Genomic DNA, 24,661 nt, shown 5'->3' on the forward strand with positions numbered 1-24,661 from the left:
AATAGGATTGGGGAGAAGAGGAGTTTGTGGCACAACTTAACCAGAAGAAGGGATCGGTTGGTAGGACATGTTCTGAGGCATCAAGGGATCACCAATTTAATGTTGGAGGGCAGCGTGGAGGGTAAAAATCGTAGGGGGAGACCAAGAGATGAATACACTAAGCAGATTCAGAAGGATGTAGGTTGCAGTAGGTACTGGGAGATGAAGAAGCTTGCACAGGATAGAGTAGCATGGAGAGCTGCATCAAACCAGTCTCAGGACTGAAGACCACAACAACAACAACATTTCCTGCATTTTTATATTTTCTCCTTTCCTCAATTAAATTCAATAACTCTTCTGTCAGCCAAGGATTTCTATTAGCCCTCGTCTTTTTACCTACTTTATCCTTTGCTACCTTCACAATTTCGTCTCTAAATCTACCCATTCTTTTTCTACTGTATTTCTTTCCATTATTCTTGTCAATCTTTCCCTAATACTCTATCTGAAGCTCTCTACAACCTCTGGTTCATTATCCAGGTTCCATCTCCTCAAATTCCCACCTTTTTTGCAATTTCTTCAGTTTTTATCTACAGTTCGTAACCAATAGATTATGCTCAGAGTCCACATCTGTCCCTGGAAATGTCTTACAGTTAAAAACCGGGTTCCTGATGTCTGACTCGGCTTCTACAATGGCAGCTTATAAGGATTTTAGAGGGTTTGAACGTGGTGTTATACACGGCACACGAGCGATGGAACACAATATCTCCGAGGTAGGAACGAAATGGGGCTTTTCTGTACGACCATTTCACGAGTGTACCGTGAATCTCAGGAATACGGTAAAACATCAAATCTCTGATATCGCTGCAGCTGGAAAATGATCCTACAAGATCAGAACCAACTACGACTGAAGTGATTCGCTCAAGTGCAACCCGTTCGCAAATTGCTGCAGATTTCAATGATGGACCATCAGCAAGTGTCAGTGTGCGAACCATTCAACGAAACATCACCAATACGGGCTTTCGGATCAGAAGGCCCACTCGTGTACCCTCGATGGCTGCAAGACACAGAGCTTTACGCCTCGTCTGGGGCCGTCAATACCGACATTGGACAGTTGATGACTGGAAACATGTTGCATGGTCGGACGAATCGCGTTTAAAATTGTATCGAGTGGATGGACGCGTACAGGTATGGAGACAACCTCATGAATCCATGGACAGTGCAAGTCAGCAGGGGACTGCTCAGGGTGGTGGAGCCACTGTAATGCTTGGAGATTTTGCAGTTGGAATCATACGGGAACCCTGATACGTCTAGATACGACTCTGACAAGTGACACGTGCGTACGCATCCTGTCTGATCAGCTGCGTCCGATCATGTCCGTTGTGCTCTTCGACTGCCTTGGGCAAGTCCAGCAGGACAATGCGACACCCTACACGTCGAACATTGCTACAGAGTGGCTACAGGACCACTCTTCTGAGTTTAAACACTTCCGCTGGTCACCAAACGCCCTAGGCATTAACATTATTAAGCGCATCTGGGATGCCTTGCAACGTGCTATTCAAAAGTGATCTCCACCCCTTTGTAGTCCTACAGATTTGTGGACATCCCTGCAGAATTCTCGGTGTCACTTTCCTCCAGCACTATTCCAGACATATGTCGAGTTGTTGCTACGTCGTGTTGGGCACTTCTTCATGCTCACAGAGGCCCTGCAAAATATTGGGCAGATGTAGCAATTCGTCTGGCTCTTCAGTGTATACATGTCACCAAGTGAAGTGCATTAGGAAAGACCTCCTATCTGCAGTCGCTTGCTGTCCCTGACCGTGGTTGCTGGGATACTTGTTCCATTATATAGGAGTCATACAAAAGTATGGCATCAGCGCGAGAAATGTAGGCTTGAAAATTAATGCCGATGCTACCTGAGCCTGCTGCGCATTGTCCTCAGTTCACCACAAATGTCAGTCGCGCTCTGGTCCGGATACTGCATACTGAGTGCACTATATCGGAGGTAAGTGAATTCAGAAGTGGGCAAACTGTTTGTGCTCGTGTGGTGGGTGTTTGCATAAGTGAGGTAGCCGAAGTGCAACGTGTTTGAAGAGACACCTATCGAACGTGTATACGGCATACAGAGAAAGAGCAACTGAGTCATCCGCCAAGTCACAACGTGGACGATAGTGAAACGCGCGCTACACCTGCTGGGCCGAGCAGGTGATTAGAATTGTGCAAAGGGCCAAATAAGGTGTCGGTCAGTTTCACATCAAAATTGTAATTTAATAACACCTTTCAAATAAAATGGCACATAGTCAATCGTTTACAACTACACATTTCAAAATCCAATTCTTTCATGCCTGAAGGTCTCCAGCAAGAAATCTTAGAAAGCAACAAGATAAATTTAAATTAACTGAAGACATGCAGTTAAAATTGCAAATAAAATATATATCACAGCTACTCGGACAGCCTCAAGGCAAATGTATATACGACAAACAAATACAAAGTGCAATACAAATGGCTGAAGACCACAATTAAATGTCAAAATTTTTAAATATATCACCATAACCTTTCAAGGCAGAAGGAAGCAATGTTTTCGCTTAAGGGGAAATTTTGAGATTAAGGCTTTAAGCATTTCTAACTTCTGACTGGATTTCGTCCGCCATCTCAAGGATACAACGCAGACTGCCGAGAATGACAAATGGCGGCGGGTCGCCGACGATTTGGGCAGCCATATCGTGGTATTCCGTGTGCCCCGTGACTACCGGGTGCCAAGGGTCATATGACCATTTTGCTTGATCAGATCCGCCCCTCGGTACAATATTAGTTCCCCAGTGGGCCTCTGTCCACACAGGTCGCATCCTCCAGGACTGGTTTTGTGAGCCCGAGCATAAAATATCGCGTCTCCTCTGGTCACCTCGCCACAGTCACGAGGTCGTAATAGTACTGAGCCTCTGTGGTGTGCTTTGGGAAGAAGGAACGTGATTACTATCCACCTCAGTCACTGTTACATCTACATCTACGTGATTACTCTGCTGTTCACAAAAAAGTGCCTGGAAGAGGGTTCAATGAACTACCTTCTAGCTGCCTCTCTACTGTTTATTTATTTATTTATTTATTTATTGTTCCGTGGGACCACATTTAGGAGAAGTCTCCATGGTCATGGAACGAGTCAATACATGAAATTATAACACGATTGTAGAAACAGATAAAAATAAATATAAGAAACAAATTCAGGCGACAAGTCGTTAGTTTAAATAAAGAAAATCAAGAATGTAACACTGGAATTTGCTTAATTTTTTAGCTCTTCCAGGAGCTCCCCGACAGAATAGAAGGAGTGAGCCATGAGGAAACTCTTCAGTTTAGACTTAAAAGTGTTTGGGCTACTGCTAAGATTTTTGAGTTCTTGTGGTAGCTTATTGAAAATGGATGCAGCAGAATACTGCACTCCTTTCTGCACAAGAGTCAAGGAAGTGCATTCCACATGCAGATTTGATTTCTGCCTAGTATTAACTGAGTGAAAGCTGCTAACTCTTGGGAATAAACTAATATTGCTAACAACAAACGACATTAAAGAAAATACATACTGTGAGGGCAATGTCAAAATTCCCAGACTATTGAATAGGGGTCGACAAGAGGTTTTCGAACTTACACCATACATAGCTCGAACAGCCCGTTTTTGAGCCAAGAATACCCTTTTTGAATCAGAAGAATTACCCCAGAAAATAATACCATATGACATAAGCGTATGAAAATATGCGAAGTATACTACTTTTCGTGTTGAAATGTCACTTATTTCAGATACTGTTCTAATGGTAAATAAAGCGGCATTTAGTTTCTGAACAAGATCCTGAACATGGGCTTTCCACAACAGCTTACTATCTATCCATACGCCTAGGAACTTGAACTGTTCCGTCTCGCTTATAACATGCCCATTCTGTCTGATTAAAATGTCAGTTCTTGTTGAATTGTGGGTTAGAAACTGCAAAAACTGAGTCTTACTGTGATTTAGCATCAAATTATTTTCCACAAGCCACGAACTTATATCATGAACTACATTATTTGATAATGTTCCACTCTAGAGCGGTGCGCGTGGAAAACGAGCTCTTTAATTTTTCTGTGCGAGCCCTGATTTCTCTTATTTTCTCGTGGTGATCATTTCTCCCTATGTAGGTGCGCGCCAACAGAATATTTATGCAATCAGAAGAGAAAACTGGTGATTGAAATTGTTTCACTGATCGCCTCTCCAATTCACTCTCCTATTTGGCGACAGTAGAAAACGAGCTGGCTTTTTTGAACTTTTACGATGGCATCCGTCAGTGCTACCCAATGCGCATCTCACACCACACAGTGATACTGCATGATAGGGTGGACAAGCGTGGTGTAAGCAGTCTCTTTAGTTGACCTGTGGCACCTTTTAAGTGTTCTACCAGTGAATTTCAGTGTTTAGTTTGCACTACCCACAACGTTATCTACACTATTGGCCATTAAAACTGCTACATCAAGAAGAAATGCAGATGATAAAAAGGTATCCATTGGATAAATATATTATACTATAACTGACATGTGATTACATTTCCATGCAATTTGGGTGCATAGATCCTGAGAAATCAGCACCCAGAACAACCACCTCTGGCCTTAATAACGGCCTTCATACGCCTCAGCATTGAGTCAAACAGAGGTTGGATGGCGTGTACAGGTACAGCTGCCCATGCAGCTCCGACACGATACCACAGTTCATGAAGAATAGTGTCTGGCGTATTGTGAGAAGCCAGTTGCTCGGCCACCATTGACCAGACGTTTTTAGTTGATGAGAGATCTGGAGAATGTGCTTTCTGTATCCAGAAAGGCATGTACAACAAGCATTATCCTGCTGAAATATAGGGTTTCGCAGGGATCGAATGAAGGGTAGAGCCATGGGTCGTAACACATCTGAAATGTAACGTCCACTGTTCAAAGTGCCCTCAATGCGAACAAATAGTGGCAGAGACGTCTAACCAATGGCACCCCATACCATCTCGCCGGATGACGAATACACGCTACCAATGTGCGTTCACTGCGATGTCGCCAAATACGGATGCGACCATCATGATGCTGTAAACTGAACCTGGGTTCGTCCGAAAAAATGACGTTTTGCCATTCGTGCACCTAGGTTCGTCGTTGAGTACACCATCGCAGGCGCTCCTGTCTGTGACGCAGCGTCAACGGTAACCGCAGCCACGGTCTCCTAGCTGATAGTCCATGCTGCTGCAAACATCGTCGAACTGTTCGTGCAGATGACCGTTGTCTTGCAAACGTCCCCATCTGTTGACTCATGGATCGAGACGTGGCTGCACAATCCGTTACAGCCATGCGGATAAGTTGCCTGTCATCTCGACTGCTAGTGATACGAGGTCGTTGGGATTCAGCACGGCGTTCCGTATTACCCTCCTGAACCCACCGATTCCATATTCTGCTAACAGTCATTGGATCTCGACGAAAGCGAGCAGCAATGTCGCTATACGATAAACCGCCATCGCGAAAGGCTGCAATCCGACCTTTATCAAAGTTGGAAACGTGATGGTACGCATTTCGCCTCCTTACAAGAGGTATCACAACAACGTTTCACCAGGCAACGCCGGTCAACTGTTGTTTGTGTATGAGAAATCGGTTGGAAACTTTCCTCATGTCAGCACGTTGTAGATGTCGCCACCGGCGCCAATCTTGTGTGAATACTCTGAAAAGCTAATCATTTGCATATCTCAGCATCTTCTTCCAGTCGGTTAAATTTCGCATCTGTATCCCATCATCTTCGTGTTGTAGCAATTTTAATGAGCAGTAGTGTATGTGATCGTTCAAATTTGGGTTATTTGAAATTGTAATCCCTAAGTATTTAGTTCAGTTTACACCCTTCAGATTTGTGTGTGTTATCGCGTAATCAAAATTTAGCGAATTTCTTTTAGTACTCATGTGAATACCGTCACACGTTTCTTTATTCAGGATCAATTGCCACTTTCTGCACAATTCAGATGTTGTTGTTGTTGTGGTCTTTAGTCCTGAGACTGGTTTGATGCAGCTCTCCTTGCTACTCTATCCTGTGCGCGACTCTTCATCTCACAGTACTTACTGCAACCTACATCTTTCTGAATCTGCTTAGCGTATACATCTCTTGGACTCCCTCTACGATTTTTACCCTCCACGCCGCCCTCCAATACTAAATTTGTGATCCCTTGATGCCACAGAACATGTCCTACCAACCGGTCCCTTATTTTTGTCAAGTTGTGCCACAAATTCCTCTTCTCCCCAATTCTATTCAGTACCTCCTCATTAGTTATGTGATCTACCCATCTAATCTTCAGCATTTTTCTGTATCATATCTAAATAATTTTCCAATTCATTTTGATGATCTGATGACTTTACAAGACGGTAAATGACAGCGTCATCTGCTATCAATCTAAGAGGGCTGCTCAGATTGTCTCCTATACTGTTCATATAGATCAGGAACAACACAGGGCCTATTGCTTGGGGAATACCAAATGTTACTTCTGTTTTACTCGATGACTTTCAGTCTGTTACTATGAACTGTGACTCTGTTGACAGTAAATCACGAATCCAATCTCATAAATGGGGCGATATTCCATAGACACGCAATATACCAGAACTTGCCATTATTTTGCACGGAGAATGGTGTAAGATCCTCTCGAATACCGGCCGGGACATTTACTTACCCATTCCATGACGCCTGGAAGCTGTTTTGAATGACAACGGTTATTCTATAACTTACTAGGTACGGTAGTGCGTTGTGCTTTCATGCAATGCCATATTTCCGCCCACCCCTTGTAAGATGTAAGCGCTTAAATCGGAGTATTGAGTGTGTCTACGAATATGGCCCACTCTATGTCGAATGTGCGGGTAGTCTGTTTGTAAGGAGATAATTCGCAAAAAGTTGGTAGGTGAGGATCAAGTCACGGTCGTGGCTTGTATTTTCAGCACTCATTTCAGGTGTATTTCTAACCTTTTTCACCTTCAGTGAATATTTGCGCATCTATTTCAGCGAGACACGTGTAAAGGAGAAAACAAGCAGCGTGCTTGTGGAAAAGAACTGTGTCCAGCTGTGTGAGCGGTGTGGTGGTGTTACTGGCACACATCGTCAGGCGCAATAGTGGGCACACCTGTTGATTAATGTTATTCGCCTCACATCAGCAACGATGTAGCGTGCCCAAACTCAGTTTCCGCATCTGTCATGCAACAGGTTCTGACTCTGTACCAAACTGTTAGCACACGCACAACCTTTGAATTCCGTCACTAGCCTGGGAAGACGTTCGTTGTCCATAAAATAATACGCGCGAAGTGGCCTCGCGGTTAGAGACACCGTGTCACGGATTGCGAGAACCCTCCCACCGGAGGTACGAGGTTCGAGTCCTCCCTTAGGCATGGATGTGTGTGTTGTTCTTTGCATAAGTTAGGAAATTGCAAATTTGTTGTGAGCTCTATGGGAACAAGTTGCTGAGATCACCGGTCCCTAGGCTTACGCATTACTTAACCTAACTTAAACCAACTTACGCTAAGAACAACACACACACCCACGACCGAGGGAGGACTCGAACCTCCGATGGGGGAAGCCGGGCGAACCGTAACAAGGTACCTAAGACCGCACGGCAATCTTGCGTCGCCATGAGTTAGTGTAAGATAGTTTCAGCACCGTGTAAGTCTAGCGACCATTGACCTCTGCAGTTTGGTCCCTTAGGAATTCATGCAGACACACTCACAAATCCATAAAATAAGTAACAAACGAGTCTGATAAAAACAGGCAAGATTAGGTGGCGGTAAGTGTAGGCACATTTTGCGGGATGTGCCTGAAGTAAGCCAAAGACACTAAATTTTGTTATACTCAAAGCATGTATTGGTCTTCTAAATTTTATATTTCTTGCTTTATCCATAAATCGGAAGTTTCCAAGGGTATACCAACGCATATACTTGCCCCATCGAGAGACGTAAGTGTACGTGTGTGAATACTCTTGACACCTTGAGGGAAAAAAGTCCTGAAATAACGTTTAATTTGAGAGAATTGACGTTAGAACATCGTTTCGAAAGACACGACGTCTTATTACATAATAAACATTCAAAAATCAACATATACGTGTAAATATGGAGTAATACATGAGCTCAGATAGAAATATCTAGTAGAAAAACGTGAATAAATGGTAGACATCGTTGAGCAATATCAACAGTATAATAATGCACTATAGCTACTCAGATCCTCTTGACATCCAACTGCATCTCTGAATCTACTTGAGCTAGACTGCGGTACTTGCGAAAGTTTCTGCATGATGTCATGCTTATGAGGAAAGACTTCTTCCGGTCTCTCGATTAAATGAAATGTTATAGGGATCCTTAACAAAAAGGAAGAAACTTCACATTGCGCTTGATTATTGACCTCTGTGATTTTGGTCACATAAAGTCTGTATGAAGGAGTCTTTCCCAAACACTTTGGAAACAAGAAAATCACCTTTTTGTATATGCGTATTCACTGTGGACGTGCCACTATCATCTATTTCAGGTTCTGTCGAAAAATGCTAGTAGAGTTGATTTCAAACGATTCCCAGATCGGTTCCTTGCTTTTTCGATCTGAGTAATAGGTATGATATCTGACGGTTTTGTGTGACTACTTGAAGAAGATGATGTTCTAAATTGAGGACTCACTGGTAGATATGAAGGAATCTATGAAGTAGAGGCGTGTGGTGAGGACAGTAGGTGCTTGAGGGCCATGTACACTTGCCCTAGACTTTGATTTACCATATGTTTAATTTCTGCAAACTTGTAAATATTCAACCTGAGCTAATTCCCTCCCCCCCGTCCCCCCGTATTTCTACATCTACATCTACATTTATACTCCGCAAGCCACCCAACGGGGTGTGGCGGAGGGCACTTTACGTGCCACTGTCATTACCTCCCTTTCCTGTTCCAGTCGCGCATGGTTCGCGGGAAGAGCGACTGTCTGAAAGTCTCCGTGCGCGCTCGAATCTCTCTAATTTTACATTCGTGATCTCCTCGGGAGGTATAAGTAGGGGGAAGCAATATATTAGATACCTCATCCAGAAACGCACCCCCTCGAAACCTGGCGAGCAAGCTACATCGCGATGCAGAGCGCCTCTCTTGCAGAGTCTGCCACTCGAGTTTGCTAAACATCTCCGTAACGCTATCACTCTTACCAAATAACCCTGTGACGAAACGCGCCGCTCTTCTTTGGATCTTCTCTATTTCCTCCGTCAACCCGATCTGGTACGGATCCCACACTGATGAGCAATACTTAAGTATAGGTCGAACGAGTGTTTTGTAAGCCACCTCCATTGTTGATGGACTACATTTTCTAAGGACTCTCCCAATGAATCTCAACCTGGTACCCGCCTTAACAACAATTAATTTTTTATGATTTAGTGGATAGTAACTTCATAAGGTCTTAGTACTAAATTAACAAGGTGAAACAAATTCAATCAGCATGCAAAAATCACAAAGTTGTGTAAAACTTACAGTGACAATGTGAAACACAGAGCACATCTTACCTTACGACAAGCATTTGTTGATTCTCGCTCAGACATTGAGCTTCTTCGCCTTACAGCACTGCGGAACTAGTAATGCTGCAACCTAGACGTTGGTAACCGAGATTTGACAGTGCGTACATTTCTCCCCACCTACTCTGTACTGTTGAAGCTCCATATCTTCCAACGAAATTGGCTTCTATCAACATCAGTTTCAAATGAAAGCTGGAAGTAGAGCGCACTAGAATTCTTGGAGTCTTCACGGAAGCCATCAACAGAAAGTAATTTTTCCGAATTTTTTGACGAACGAGCAACCGCCATAGGATGTCAAACAAAAAGTAATGCTGATACATGGGAGTTTATACGGAGTGGGATAAATAAAAGTGTACTGGAGAACAATATTTCAGGGTACAGAGAAACACAGCAAAGGAAATGCAGAACTGACCTGACTATGGCAGATATTGAAAGTGACCACCAATCTTCTCTTGGCACTTTTTGGCGCTGATCGCCAATTTGCTGAAGGCGGAACTTGGACTGCTGGAAATGCTGCAGTCTCATCAGAAACATTGTGCTACAGTTCTTGAAAACCATGAGGGTATTTGTGATACATCTTAGGCCTGTGGCTTTCCCACACTAAGTAATCGAATACTGGCTGATCAGGTGACCAACTACAACAGCGACCCAACTGAACTCTGCTAACAGTTATGTCAGGCGTGAAGACATAGTTTCAACGTGCTCAAAGGTTCGGCCAGATGTATGGGGAGTTGCTTGATCCGGTCGGAAGTAGCTGTAGGTCTTTTCCTCCTCCCTTAACGCTGCCACAAATGGTTTCAAAATGTTGATGAGACAAGATGGGTCCAATAAAGCGGTGTGCAGACACTGCACACTAAACCCCATATTTCTGATCATGCAATGGTGTTTTGTGGACATCATGCAGTTTCTCAGCTGCCGAGAACCAATGATTGTGTCAGCTGACATAACCACTCAGGTGAAACCAGGCTTCATCAGACATAAATAACAGATCCATGTCAAGTCACTCCCTGTTATCACAGTAAAATCAATCGCAAAACTGGAGGCGCTGTGGAGCATCTGCCGGCTTTAATGCATGAACAACACACACTTGCTAGGGATACATGTGGAGGATGTCCCGGTGGGTTATCCGACCACATGATCAATTTGATGTGTGGGTCTCCTGCGACAGGTGTTGGGCTGATTTGGTAGGATTCTGAAACATTTTCTGGAGGACCACAGCCACATTTTATGGTGTGTGACACGTTTCAGAATGTATTTTGATTTTTTTTTTCGGAACCATTTCTGACGCCGTTTTCGGAATAAGCGTTGCATGACACTCATTGCAGGCTCTTTGACACCATTAAATTTGTCAACGAACAACTGACCACACCTTTTCCACGACTTTGCTGTCACATAACTTTTCACAATGAACACCAACTGCTCCACTGTGAGTACCATCATCCCCTTTGCACTACTCCACTCACACTGACATAGTCCACACTATGCTCTGAACTGGTGTCGATCACGTGGCAGGTGTAGACATGGTGTGCACCTCACATGGTGTTGTTATATGCGTACATTCACTTCCAACTTGTACGGGTCACTTTTGTTTGCCCCACCGTATAGTGTGGTAACGCTGATAGCGCTTAGAACCACGCCTCACAGAAAGTCATGAGTGACTATCTACCACAAAACTAAGTACACACACAGTAACCTAATGTGTGTAGCCCTACTTACGAGTAACGATGTGATACATGATGTAGTAACACGACATAAGCGTTGGTGATACGATCTAAATACGTCAATATCTGTAGTTACTCTCACAGTTAATAATATAACTTTTGAGCATGAATCAGTCACTTTCCGCACGACTGTGCATGGTTATACTTTGCATCATAAGCTTAGTGTACCACTGAGGTTCAGTTGCCATCAGGTACATGCCTGACCTCAGCCAACACCCATTACATTCTCTTTCCAACGAGCAGACAATACTCCATTTTGTAACTTTTTTTAACGTGTGACGTAAGATACAGCACCTTTCCTAGTATTTATAATAAAACTCCTTGTATGAGTCATAACAGCAACAAGCACTTATATTCACTCGGAGCCCTTCTTATGATAATTTCAGAATCAATATGTGTCAGTATGTTTCAATATGTGTCACACATCTTGTTGTATTTTATTTTACTTTATTTTTTTTTTTTTTTTGTGGAAGGACGATATCTTTTCCCCACCCCACAGCACAGGGACCTGCTGCTGCCAAGGGCTGTCTTCCCTCCAAACTACATCTTAATTTTTAGTTTCGACAGAAGTGTTCCCAGACCCAGCTTCCAGAACATTGGAGACGCCTTTCTTTCGCCCCTCTCTGGGACCTAACTTCTGCCGATTTCTTAGGCTTGCATCTGCCTCAGCCAAGCATTGCCACGTTGTACGGCATGAGTCGAACACTGCTGATGCTTCTGTCCTTGAATTCTGATGCTCTTCTCGATTAAAATCAAATAACGCAGCCGAATCTAAATTTGGATTTAGATGTGTTTCGCATCAATGAACTGCAATATTCCAGCTGTTTATTTTACAAGCTCTTCTGCGCCAATTTATGATTCCCCTCACTTCATATCATTATGTTCAGAAACGTGTACAGGACAATAGTATGTCACTGGCATCTCTCACACCCCTGTTACTATTTTAGCCATTATGTAACTTTCTATTCCTCTATTATCACCAAATACCCTTTGTAGTAAATAATTAACAAAAACGAAAATGAAGGCACACGTTCAGATGTTGGTGATCCTTTTAAAGATCATAAGTTCGTAAAAGGTATTTGAAACTGAGAATATCTGATATTTCAAAATAAGTCTCTTGTCTAAAATCACCCAGAATGATATTTTTAATGAGTCATAAACTGGCCTGTAAGAGTCAGTGCCCTACTTCACTTGGATTAAAAGTAGTCATTCACTTATAAACCAATTCGAAGCCTCTGATTAATTTGTCATTGTGTTTTCTGTTTCCAGCCTACAAAGTATTAAAGTATGTGCCACATATTGTGGAAGTGACTTACAATTCATTGAAGATAAGAATACCATTGAGAGACGTACAAGGAGAAGGGGAGCCCATCTTATATCAGGTGCAATACAAGGTGAGCCTGAAAATGAATTTTTTGACATAAAAAGTTGTGTATTTATAGAATCAAATTATTTGAAGACATGATGATGCTTGATTTAGTTTATATTGATGAACAGGCATATGAGAATTTTAAACTGCATCAAAATCATTATCACCAACAGCAGCAATTTGACGTCCATGGCTGGACATAAGCTGCCTATATGATTTTCTGTTAGTTACAGTCATCAGCTATTCACATCAACATTGACCCTATGTGTTTCCTGTAGTTGTCAGACCACCTTCCATCTGGACACCATTTCCTTCTTTTTGTACAGCTTCGTACACAGGAAAAACTTGCTGCAACTCCCATCTGTACAGCAAAATAGGGTGGACAGAAGAAATTTTCAACTTAAAAAAATGATAATTTCTAAAATAAATACGAAAATCAAAATTATATGGAATTATAGGTCTCGTGCCAAACATTAAACATATTATTAGACTTGAGACCTAGCTCGTGCTTTCATAACATTAAAAAATGAAAAACTTGCTGTTCACACAACAGAGAGGGGTAGGTAGAAACAACTTATTTCATTTTTTGTGTGAACAGGTCATGACAAAATCTGTTTTGGATCTCGAACAATAAGGATCCAAACTTATCTGGTTCAAAAAAGCCTCAGTTAATCCAAGAAATAAAAATATCCAATGAATTATATTTTCCAAAGAAAAATTGTAGTATCTCTGATCAATATACTGTTCAAATGTTCATATGTGTGTGAAATCATATGGGACTAAACTGCTAATGTCACCAGTCTCTAAGCTTACACACTACTTAACCTAAATCATCCTAAGGGCAAACACACAGACCCATGTCCGAGGGAGGACTCAAACCTCCGCCGAGACCAGCCGCACAGTCCATGACTGCAGCGCCTGAGACCGCTCGGCTAATCCCGCATGGCTTACTTTACTGTAATATTAAATTTATAACAGTGATTTGTTTATTAATACACGAAGTCGCTGACATCATGTTTAAGAACTATGTGTTACCTTAACCATGGTTAACACTTGGTTCAAGAGTCATGAAAGAAGGTTGTATACACGGAAGAACCCTGGAGATACTAAAAGGTTTCACATAGATTATATAATGGCAAGACAGAGATTTAGGAACCAGATTTCAAATTGTAAGACATTTCTAGGGGCAGCTGTGGACTCTGTCCACAATCTATTGGTTATGAACTGTAGATTAAAACTGAAGAAACTGCAAAAAGGTGGGAATTTAAGGAGATGGGACCTGGATAGACTGAAAGAACCAGTGGTTGTACACAGTTTCAGGGAGAGCATAAGGGAGTAGTTGACAGGAATGGGGGAAAGATATACAGTAAAAGAAGAATGGGTAGCTTTGAGGAATGAAATAGTGAAGGCAACAGAGAATCAAGTAGGTAAAAAGACGAGGACTAGTACAAATCCTTGGGTAGCAAAAGAGATACTGAATTTAATTGATGAAAGAAGAAAATACAAAAATGCAGTAAGTGAAGCAGGCAAAGAGGAATGCAAACGTCTCAAAAATGAGGTCGACAGGAAGTGCAAAATGGCTATGCAGGGATGGCTAGAGGACAAATGTAAGGATATAGAGGCTTATATCACTAGGGGTAAGATAGATACTGCCTACAGGAAAATTAGAGAGACCTTTGGAGAAAAGAGAACCATTTGCATGAATATCAAGAGCTCAGATGAAAACCCAGTTCTAAGCAAAGAAGGGATAGCAGAAAGGTGGAAGGAGTATATAGACGGTCTATATAGGGGCGATGTTCTTGAGGACAATGTTATGGAAATGGAAGAGGAGGTAGGTGAAGATGAAATGCGTGAAGAGTTTGACAGAGCACTGAAAGACCTAAGTCGAACCAAGGCCCTGGGAGCAGACAAGATTCCATTATAACTACTGACGGGCTTGGGAGAGCCAGTCCTGACAAAACTCTACCATCTGGTGAGCAAAATGTATGAGACAGGCGAAATACCCTCAGACTTCAAGAAGAATACACTAATTCCAATCCCAAAGAAAGCAGATGTTGACAGCTGTGAAAAGTACCGAACTATCAGTTTAATAAGTCACAGCTGCAAAATACTAACGTGAATTCTTTACAGACGAATGGAAAAATATCAATTTGGATTCAGTAGAAAGTTGGAACACGTGACGCAATACTGACCCTACGACTTATTTTAGAAGAAAGATTAAGGAAAGGCAAACCTACGTTTCTAGCATTTGTAGACTTAGAGAAACCTTTTGCCAATGTTGACTGGAATACTCTCTTTCTAATTCTGAAGGTGGCAGCGGTAAAATACGGGGAGCGAAAGGCTATTTACAATTTGTACAGAAATCAGATGGCAGTTATAAGAGTCGAGGGGCATGAAAGGGAAGCAGTGGTTGGGAAAGGAGCGAGACAGGGTTCTAACCTCTCCCTGATGCTATTCAATCTGTATATTGAGCAAGCAGTAAAGGAAACAAAAGAAAAGTTCGGATTAGGTATTAAAATCCATGGACAAGAAATAAAAACTTTGAGGTTCTCCGATGACATTGTAATTCTGTCAGAGACAGCAAAGGACTTGGAAGAACAGTTGAACGGAATGGACAGTGTCTAGAAAGTAGGGTATAAGATGAACATCAACAAAAGCAAAGCGAAGGTAGTGGAATGTAGTCGAATTAAGTCGGGTGATGCTGAAGGAATTAGATTAGCAAACGAGACACTTAAAGTAGTAAAGGAGTTTTGCTATTTGGGGAGCAAAATAACTGATGATGGTCGAAGTAGAGAGGATATAAAATGTGGACTGGTAATGGCGAGGTAAGCGTTTCTGAAGAAGAGAAATTTGTTAACATCGAGTATAGATTTAAGTGTCATGAAGTCGTTCATGAAAGTATTTGTATGGAGTGTAGCCATGTATGGAAGTGAAATATGGACGATAAATAGTTTTGACAAAAAGAGAATAGAAGCTTTCGAAATGAGGTGCTACAGAAGAATGCTGAAGATTAGATGGGTAGATCACATAACTAATGAGGAGGTATTGAATAGTATTGGGGAGAAGAGGAGTTTGTGGCACAACTTGACTAGAAAGGGGATCAGTTGGTAGGACATGTTCTGAGGCATGAAGGGATCACCAATTTAGTACTGGAGGGCAGCGTGGAGGGTAAAAATCGTAGAGGGAGACCAAGAGATGAATACACTATGCAAATTCAGAAGGATGTAGGTTGCAGTAGGTACTGGGAGATGAAGAAGTTTGCACAGGATAGTGTAGCATGGAGAGCTGCATCAGACCAGTCTCAGGACTGAAGACCACAACAACAACAAACTTGGTTTGTTTGTTAATACACTAAGCCACTGGCATTTAAGAACGATGTCTTTGAAGCTACAAGTTGTATTATAAGAAGTAACAAGCAGCTTTCAAACAATACCTCCAAGACTAAAAAGTGACTCATTTGCTCTTGAAATAAACATGTTTAATCAGCCTTGCGTTTTCAGAAAGGAACAGAAACGTAACCTGTGGCCTGTAAATAACGATTTTACTTCCACATACTTCAATCACAGCATAATCTCTTGGGCTGCAAACAGTGGCATGTGGTTCTTCGTTTCCACCCAATTCTTGGTCTTGTTATGAAGGAAGGAGAAAGGCTGACGATTACTGTTTCTATTCACCTGCACCTCCCCCCCGTCACCCAAATTCCGAAGCATTACACTCCATTTCAAATTACCAAAAATGCAACTTACGTTAACTTATACGCAAATAGTGAACTTTTAGTTAGTGACATGGGGTAGCAAACTTGCTTATCATGTAGTTTAGCTAAAAACACAATTTTATTGGCAATTATAATTAAAGCTACAAGTAACCAAATTTCACACCACGTCCGTTGTTTGTCATAGAGTGAACAAAACATTTACTGTCAGTGTTGCTAACTTTGAAATCCATTTTCGTATTATATTACTTCATTACCAACGTAAACACACAAAACATTCAATGATATTCCCATTTGTCTTCTGTCACTATAGCATAGAAGTCTTTTGGAAGTTTCGTTTCTCTTCATCAAATTGTTTCTGTTCATCTCATTTTATGGCATGTCTTCTCCATCACTGTTTCATTTTCACTGTCATTATAATTACTTAATCAGAACTCTGTTTTTCCCAGACCTATATGTTTGTTTTCCTGTCTCTCTTTGCTGCAAATATTTGAGAGGCTTCTCCACACTGTTTCTTAAACTTCCCTCAGTTCATGAACAGTTTTGAGATGAAAAGTCCGTGTCACATTACTGTAAGTCAGGAATGGCAGCTCAGAGTGTAGCCTTACTTTTTCAGACACATTATTTGGTTAGTTTTCGATTTAGTTTCATTTATTAAAAGCATTCCCAGTCGATTAACTCCCACCATTTATTTCTTTTTCTGTGCATCATGTCATTCCTCAAAGTACAAAAGTTGATAAACTTGTTCTATGATTTTATCGCAAGTTTGTATGATTTTCTTCTGGTTCTGTTGATCGCATATTATTTTGATCTGGTTGTAACTAGTGTGAAGGTGTTCTTTCAAAGTTTTTTAATTTGTTGCTGAAGTTTGTCTACAGTAAAGACGAAGTGAAATTATTTGAGTTACGTTCCAGTAATGCAATTTCTTCCTGAATTTCCCAATGCTGAGATAGATAGCTTTCTCTAGGAGTGCTCTAAATTACTTTTGTGATACGTAAGCTCCTTGTCAGACCCCTCTTTAGGCTCTGAATTTTCTACTTATTGAATGGAACATGTATATCCTGAATATGTATGTTCTTCAGTGTCAACATCTTACTTCATCATCCATGTCGAATCAATATAATTTCTAAAAAAGAACATTAATTGATAATAATAGGACAAAATTATTACAAAACCTCTATATAAGACACAGGTCAACTATATTATACTGGTGTGTATTTGTTTACAGTACAGTCTGGCATCAACTGCCGGAGACTGTGGACTGTGGTCATGCATGTATAAGTTCCATTTCCCTCTCTCTCTCTCTCTCTCTCTCTCTCTCTCTCTCCCCCTCTCTGTGTATGTGTGTGTGTGTGTGTGTGTGTGTGTGTGTGTGTGTGTGTGTGTCTGTGTGTGTGTATGTTTTGTCTATTTTCGACCAAGGCCTTGTTAACCGAAAGCTATCTGTAACTCAGCATCTCTGCAATATGGTGAGTAGCATCTATACTTTTCGTAATATTGTTAGTTACAATGTAGGACTATTTGTTTAATTATATGGTCTCTTGTCTGCTTGAAAAGTAATGTGATGTTTTTTTATACAGTACACTAATTTCTTGTTGAACAGGAGCCAGTTTTATCTGTATTTTATTTATACATGTGAATGATAAATTTATAATTTTGAATTTGTATTTTACATGAGAACGTACAGGTCTTCTGTATTTGTTGGTTTTCAATTCCAGTAATTTTCTTAATGAAACACATAATAATTGTTTGAAATATTTTTGAATTTTTTTATTGCTGACTGTCTTGCAGAATCTTTGAAGTAAGTGTTCATTTCCTGCATAAGAAACAGACGACTGAGCTGTGCAACTGGTAATGCAATGTAGGATTCATCATAGGGCTTCGTATCTCATCTTGAAATATTTAAACAGATAAATGGATTCATGGGCTCCTCGGCTAGGGCTGTCACTCCCTGCATAGACACTGCAGGAATTACAAGGTCCATTTCAGCAGATCGACAACTACCAGCAACTCCTATTACGCACTGCCAATTTTCTAGTAGGACTGACTCATGAGTGTACAAAGGGGTGCACCAAGTACTGCATTACATCAAGTCACTAACGGAAGAATTATTTGTCCTATACATTGGCAAAGGCACAATAAAAATGAGTACCAGATGATGGGGCTCTTGTGGTTACTGTACCAATGGCAGTGCCTGGGCACCGAACCAAAAATCACATTTACTTGGGCGTTACTAGTACTGCCAAACTCTATTCAGATTGAAGAGTATTTTGAGAACATGGTAGCAACATCAGCCCAGAGTTCTATGATGCATTAAACCAAGGTATTGTATGTTGTGCCTGTATGACGTCACTCAATCTTTCAAGGACATCAACACACTCATCTACGTCATTACTCTGCAATTCATAATTATGTGCCTGGTAGAGGATTTATCGAACCACCTTTAAGCTATTTCTCTACAGTTCCTTTCTGGAACAGCATGTACATAAAACGAACACATAATATATCCGTGTGAGCTCTGATTGCTATGTTACTATTAAGAGGATAAAACTACTAACCAGGATAGAAGCTATCAGGAACTCTCCTATTATAAAAATGAGCTCAAACTATTTTTCAAGTTTTGTGAGCTTTATAGGAAACTGTGTAAAGTCAAACAATTAATGGTTCTCAATTGTCAAATTGTGGTGCTACTGAACCTTTTCCTTGCTCTTGCAGGTTGATTGGGGCCACAAATATACGACTGAAGTTTCACCAAATTATTTTGATCGTTATAATTTAATTTAATAATCAATTATAATAAAAAAAGAGTTCAAATGTGTGTGAAATCTTATGGGACTTAACTGCTAAGGTCATCAGTCCCTAAGCTTACACAATACTTAATCTAAATTATCCTAAGGACAAACACACACACCTATGTCCGAGGGAGGACTCGAACCTCCGCCAGGACCAGCCGCACAGTCCATGACTGCAGCGCCTGAGACAGGCCAGTTAATCCCGCGCGGCCACATAATCATAACGTATTTAAAAACCTTCAAAGTTGAAACCCTGAAGGAAAATCTTCTTTTAGTATAAAGATCATCATCAATAAACTACAACTGCATCATTAACTAACGCCTTCTCCTCGCTGACTTTCCAAAACTGCCGACTTTAATAATCTTTTGTACAATTAAAGCAATCCCTTTGACAAAAAGAAAATCAGTTACCATAACGAAATATTTTCAATTTTTAAAACTGAATGCTCAATCAAAACTATTCTAACAGCTTTCATTAAGATGGCCAATTTAATTTGACGGTTGTATTGCTAACTAATACCAACCACTAGCTGGCTCAGGTCAACTGACAACCGAAAACTTTCTTTTGTCTAAACAATACTTCAGCACTCATAACAACATTTGGTTAAACCAGTTAATCTACTGTCAGTTAACAGTCAGTACTTCCAGTCTCAGATAACACTCAAAATAAGTCATATTTCAAACCGAGTATTTGATTAACCAATTGCAAATAACCTTAACATAGAACAATTACGAAACGAGCAGGTAACTTAGCTGGCCCACTGCAACTTCCCTTTTTCTGTTGCCATGTCTGGAGAGCCAGACGGCCTTAGTACCACTGCTATTTACATGTCAGTCTGGCAGCTCACCTTCCTTACCCATAGTCACACAAGACTGCGAACTGTTCCAAGGATTCCTGGAAGGCAACTGTGGCATGGATTCCATACGGAGCCACAGAGAATTTCACGCCACTTGCAGCAACCTTCACAAGCTATAAACAGACACCATACGGGCGAGTGTTCTAATTTCACCTCACTGGTCGCGTCGCAGCTCACAGTCTTCGCCAGCCAGTGTGTGCCACGACTAACAGTACGAAAGCAATGCTTTGCCCACCAGGCGTAAATAAAAATACAGCATACTTACAGAGGGCAGAAAGCTTCCAAAAACTGTAAGAGAGAATTTGTTGAAAGTTTGCTGTTAATCTACCCAACCTAAATTTGCCACTTTATTAATCGACTGACAGTAAAGAGTATGCGAGAGATAAAGAATTTTCACAAGCGAAGTGAAAGTTAAAAAAAAGAAAAAAATCTGAGGCACATGTAACAGAAAAATCCGAACACCTCTAAACCGTTTCAGAAAACGAATCATTCATTGTACACAGGGTGCTTAAGTAATTCGTGATTTTGCTGTGTGTCTTAAAATAGCGGTATGTACTGACTACAAAGCTAACATTTGTAGACTCAGAGAAAGTTTTGACAATGTTTAATGGAATACTCTCTATCAAATTCTGACTGTGGCAGGGGTCAAATACAAGGGGCGAAAGGCAATGGCAGTGATAATAGTCAGGAGGCATGAACGGGAAGCAGTTGTTGAGAAAGGAGTGAGGAAGGGTTACAGCCTATCGCCGGTGTTATTCAGTCTGTATACTCAACAAGCAGTAAAGGAAACAAAAGATAAATTCGGTGTAGGAATTAAAATCCATGGAGAAGAAATAAAAGCTTTGAAGTCTGCCGATAACATTCATTGTAATTTTGTCAGAGACAGCAAAGGGCCTGTAAGAGCAGTTGAACGAAATGGACAGTGTCTTGAAAGCAGAAAATAAGATGAACATCAAAAAAGCAAAACGAGAATAATGGAATGTAGTGGAATTAAAACAGGTGATGTTGAGGGAATTAGATTATGAAGTGAGTCAGTTAAAGCAGTGGATGGGTTTTGCCATTTGGGGAGCAAAATAACTGATGGTGGCCGAAGTAGAGTGGATATAAAATGTGGACTGGCTATGGTAAGGAAAGCGTTTCTGGAGAAGAGAAATTTGTTAACATCGAGTGTAGATTTAAGTGTCAGGGAGTCTTTTCTGAAGGTATTTTTATGGGATGTGGCCATGTATAAATGTGAAACATGGACGATGGATTGTTTGGACAAGAAGAGAATAGAAGCTTTCGATTATGTGGTGCTACAGAAGAACGTTAAAGTTTAGATGAGTAGATCTTGTAACTAATGATTTGGTAATAGAATTGGGGAGAAATTTGTTCCACAGCTTGATTAGAAGAGTGGATCGGTTGGTAGGACATGTTCTGAGGCATCAAGTGATCACCAGTTTAGTATAGGATGGCGGCGTGGAGGGTACAAATCGTAGAGGGAGACCAAGAGACGAATACACTAAGCAGATTAAGAAGGATGTAGGTCGCCGTAGTTACTTGGAGATTAAGAAGCTTGCACAGGTTAGAGTAGCATGGAGAGCTGCACCAAACCCGTCTCAGGACTGAGGACCGCAACAATAACAAAGCTGTGCCTCATATGGATGTGTTTGTGTACTCGTACCATCAACAGGCCCCTAAGTTCGAGAAAGATCTCTTGAACCAGCCTGTAGGACACCTGTAGCTCTGCTGGTTTCTGTGATTGTCTGCTGTATTAATCTTTATCAGGTGCCAAAGAAGCAAAGCGATTTGGAGGAACTCGTCGTAATTACCACCCTCCTGGGTTATTCGAAGATCTTTCTTCCTGGCTCATTGTAATTCTGTATGAGATAAATAGCCTATTTTGTCACATTTGTTTAAAATTTACCTCCACACATGTTGTTTGTTTGTTGCGTTACAAACGCTCCAAGACGTTTATTAAGGAATTAAATTGTTTGTGTATCTAAATACTGGTTTTCCTCAAAATTTACAAAAAGCAGGCTTCAGCTACAATTTCATTGAGGTACTTATTTCTTCTTTTATTATTTGGACTGAAATAAACGTAATTATTGAGCAGTGTCACTACGCATTCCATAAGTGGTATTCATTGAAGACTGTTGGGCCAAAACAGCACTGATCATTGGACTATTACCTTCTATCCTTCTTGACATATATTATTTTAAAGAATACATTAAATTAACCTTCACAAACAACTGCTTCACACTATCAGTCACTGATGATAATTTTTTGACATTTCTTTACATCCGAGTTGTGTTGGTACTTTGTTGAATGATCTTGTTTTGAGTGCAACTTTCACAGCGTTCCACACAAGCGACTTATAATCAGATCAGTTTCCAATGGAGTATCGTCTCAGTTGGGAACTGGTTTCGTGATTTCCTGTCAGAAAGGTCACATTTCGTCATAACTGAAAGCCACCGAGTAAAACGGAAGTAATATCAGGCGTTCCCCAGGGAAGTGTTATAGGTCTCCATTAACGTTCCTTATTTACATAAGCGATTTAGGCCACAATCTCAGCAGCCTTCTTAGATTGTTTGCAGACAATGCTGGCATTTACAGTCTTCTAAAGTCATCAGATGATCAAAATAGTTTAGACAAAATATCAGTATGGTGCAGAAAGTGGTATTTCGTTGCTTGGTTGGTTGATTTTGGGGGAGGGGACCAGACAGCAAGGTCATCGCTCCCATCGGATGAAGAAAGAATGGAGAAGGAAGTCGGCCATGCCCTGTTAGAGGTACCATCCATGCACTTGCCTGAAGCGATTAAGGGAAATCACGAAAAACCTAAATCAGGATGGCCAGACGCGGGTCTGAACTGTCGTCCTCCCGAAAGCGAGTCCAGTGTGCTGACCACTGCTCCATCTTGCCCGGTGTGGCGTTTGACTTTAAAGAATGAAAAGTGTGAAGACATCCATATGACTAGTAAAAGGAATCCGCTAAATTTTGGTTACACGATAAATAACACAAATCTAAAGGCTATAAACTCAACTAAATACTTAGGTGTTACAATTATGAACAACTTAAATTGGAACGATCACATAGTTAATGCGTTGGGGCAGCAAAACCAAAGACTGTGATACATTGGCAGAACACTTCGAACACTTAATAGATCTACTAAAGAGATGGTTTACATTACGCTTGTCGACCATCTGGAGTATCGCTGTGTACTGTGAGATCGCCATCATATAATATTGACGAAGGACATCGAGAAAGTTCAATGCAGGCAGCACGTTTTGTGTTAACGCGAAACAGAGTGCCACGGATATGACACAGGAATTGGGGTGGCGGTCATTAAAACAAGAGGCGTTCTTCGCTGCGGTAGGACCCTCATGAAATTTCAATCACCATCTTTGTCTCCAGAGTCTGAAAATGGTTAGTTGTCAGCATCTACATAAGGAGGAACGATAATCATAATAAAATAAGAGCAATCAGAGCTCGCACGGAAAGATATATGCGTTGGTTTTCAGAGGCATTGTTAGAGAGTGAAACGGTAGAGAAGTAGCTTGAATATGGTTCGATTAACCCTCTGCCAGGCACTTCACTGTGAATTGCAGAGTAACCATGTAGATGTGGATGCAGATGTAATCATATTGCCAGCTAAGTAGACATTTTTCTGTCATCATGGCCAAATATACAATGATGACACGAGTAAGCGTAATAAGCATTTGAAACTCTGAATTTGAAGTGTGAACGAAATTAATTTGCACTGTATAAGTCTTGACTTAGAAATTTTATATTATTCTTCTTGCAGGAAGAGGAACAAAATGTTTGGTCAAAGTTATCTCCAAGATTAATTCCTAATGAAACAGAACTTGGAATCGTGACCGAATTTGAAATCATGGGGTTATTCCCTGGGAAAGTTTATGAAACCAGAGTTATTCTCATTGATAAGGATGGTGGTAGTTACCAAGATGATGTGCCAAAAAATAAAGCAAGAACTAAGTGCACAGGTAGGTTTCAAGGGAAAAGTTTTCCTTTATTCTATAAACATGTATTTTGTCTGAAGAAATCTCAGCTTGAATTCATAGACATTATATTGTTTCCCAATATAGACAGAGTAATCATTTAACGTAACAGGGCATCTGATTCTTCTTTACATGCTGACCAATAACAAATATATTTTTTCTTCACTTATTAAGAGATATTGCTTGCACTAATCTGTACTAAGCGTTTTACCATAAGAAACACCAAAGGCATGAACGTTACCCATGTATAGAATCCGTACAGTTTAGTAAAATGTGGGGTCGATTATACTGATGTTGAAATCGAAGAAACATTTCTCCTAATTCGAAGAGCAGAGCTTTGGTCAGTGATGAATCCTCCCCTCTGGCGTGGACTATAATCCAGGGACATTATAATTTATTTACGCTCATGTTCAGAAAAAACAGCAGACACGTCGAACGACTAGAGACAGAACGTTGGTTTTCCCAGGACATGTGCATATTATGGTCTGTAGAAATGATTAGCATTTTAGTCTCCTCAGTTCAGCATGTATCCACCATGGGCACTGATAACTTGTTCCATGCGTGATGGCATCAACATGTATATGGCGCAAATAGAGTCCTGTGGTATAGCCATCCATGCTGCATTCACCTGGTTCGTCTGTGGTGGTTGGCATTGCAGCATATCCCAAAAAAATGGTTCAAATGGCTCTCAGCACTGT

General features: G+C 40.9%; 1 protein-coding gene across 1 annotated transcript in view; it reads left to right on the forward strand.

Moving 5' to 3' along the window:
- The window catches only part of LOC126426813 (phosphatidylinositol phosphatase PTPRQ-like), a 267,688-nt gene that overhangs the window by 58,035 nt on the left and 184,992 nt on the right, over nucleotides 1-24,661 (forward strand). The window contains exons 4-5 of the mRNA XM_050088816.1: nucleotides 12,503-12,627; nucleotides 23,750-23,948. Coding sequence (XP_049944773.1) covers nucleotides 12,503-12,627; nucleotides 23,750-23,948 — 324 coding nt within the window. The remainder of the gene's footprint in view (nucleotides 1-12,502; nucleotides 12,628-23,749; nucleotides 23,949-24,661) is intronic.

Source organism: Schistocerca serialis, chromosome 11, assembly GCF_023864345.2.
Source record: "Schistocerca serialis cubense isolate TAMUIC-IGC-003099 chromosome 11, iqSchSeri2.2, whole genome shotgun sequence".
NCBI lineage: Eukaryota > Metazoa > Arthropoda > Insecta > Orthoptera > Acrididae > Schistocerca > Schistocerca serialis.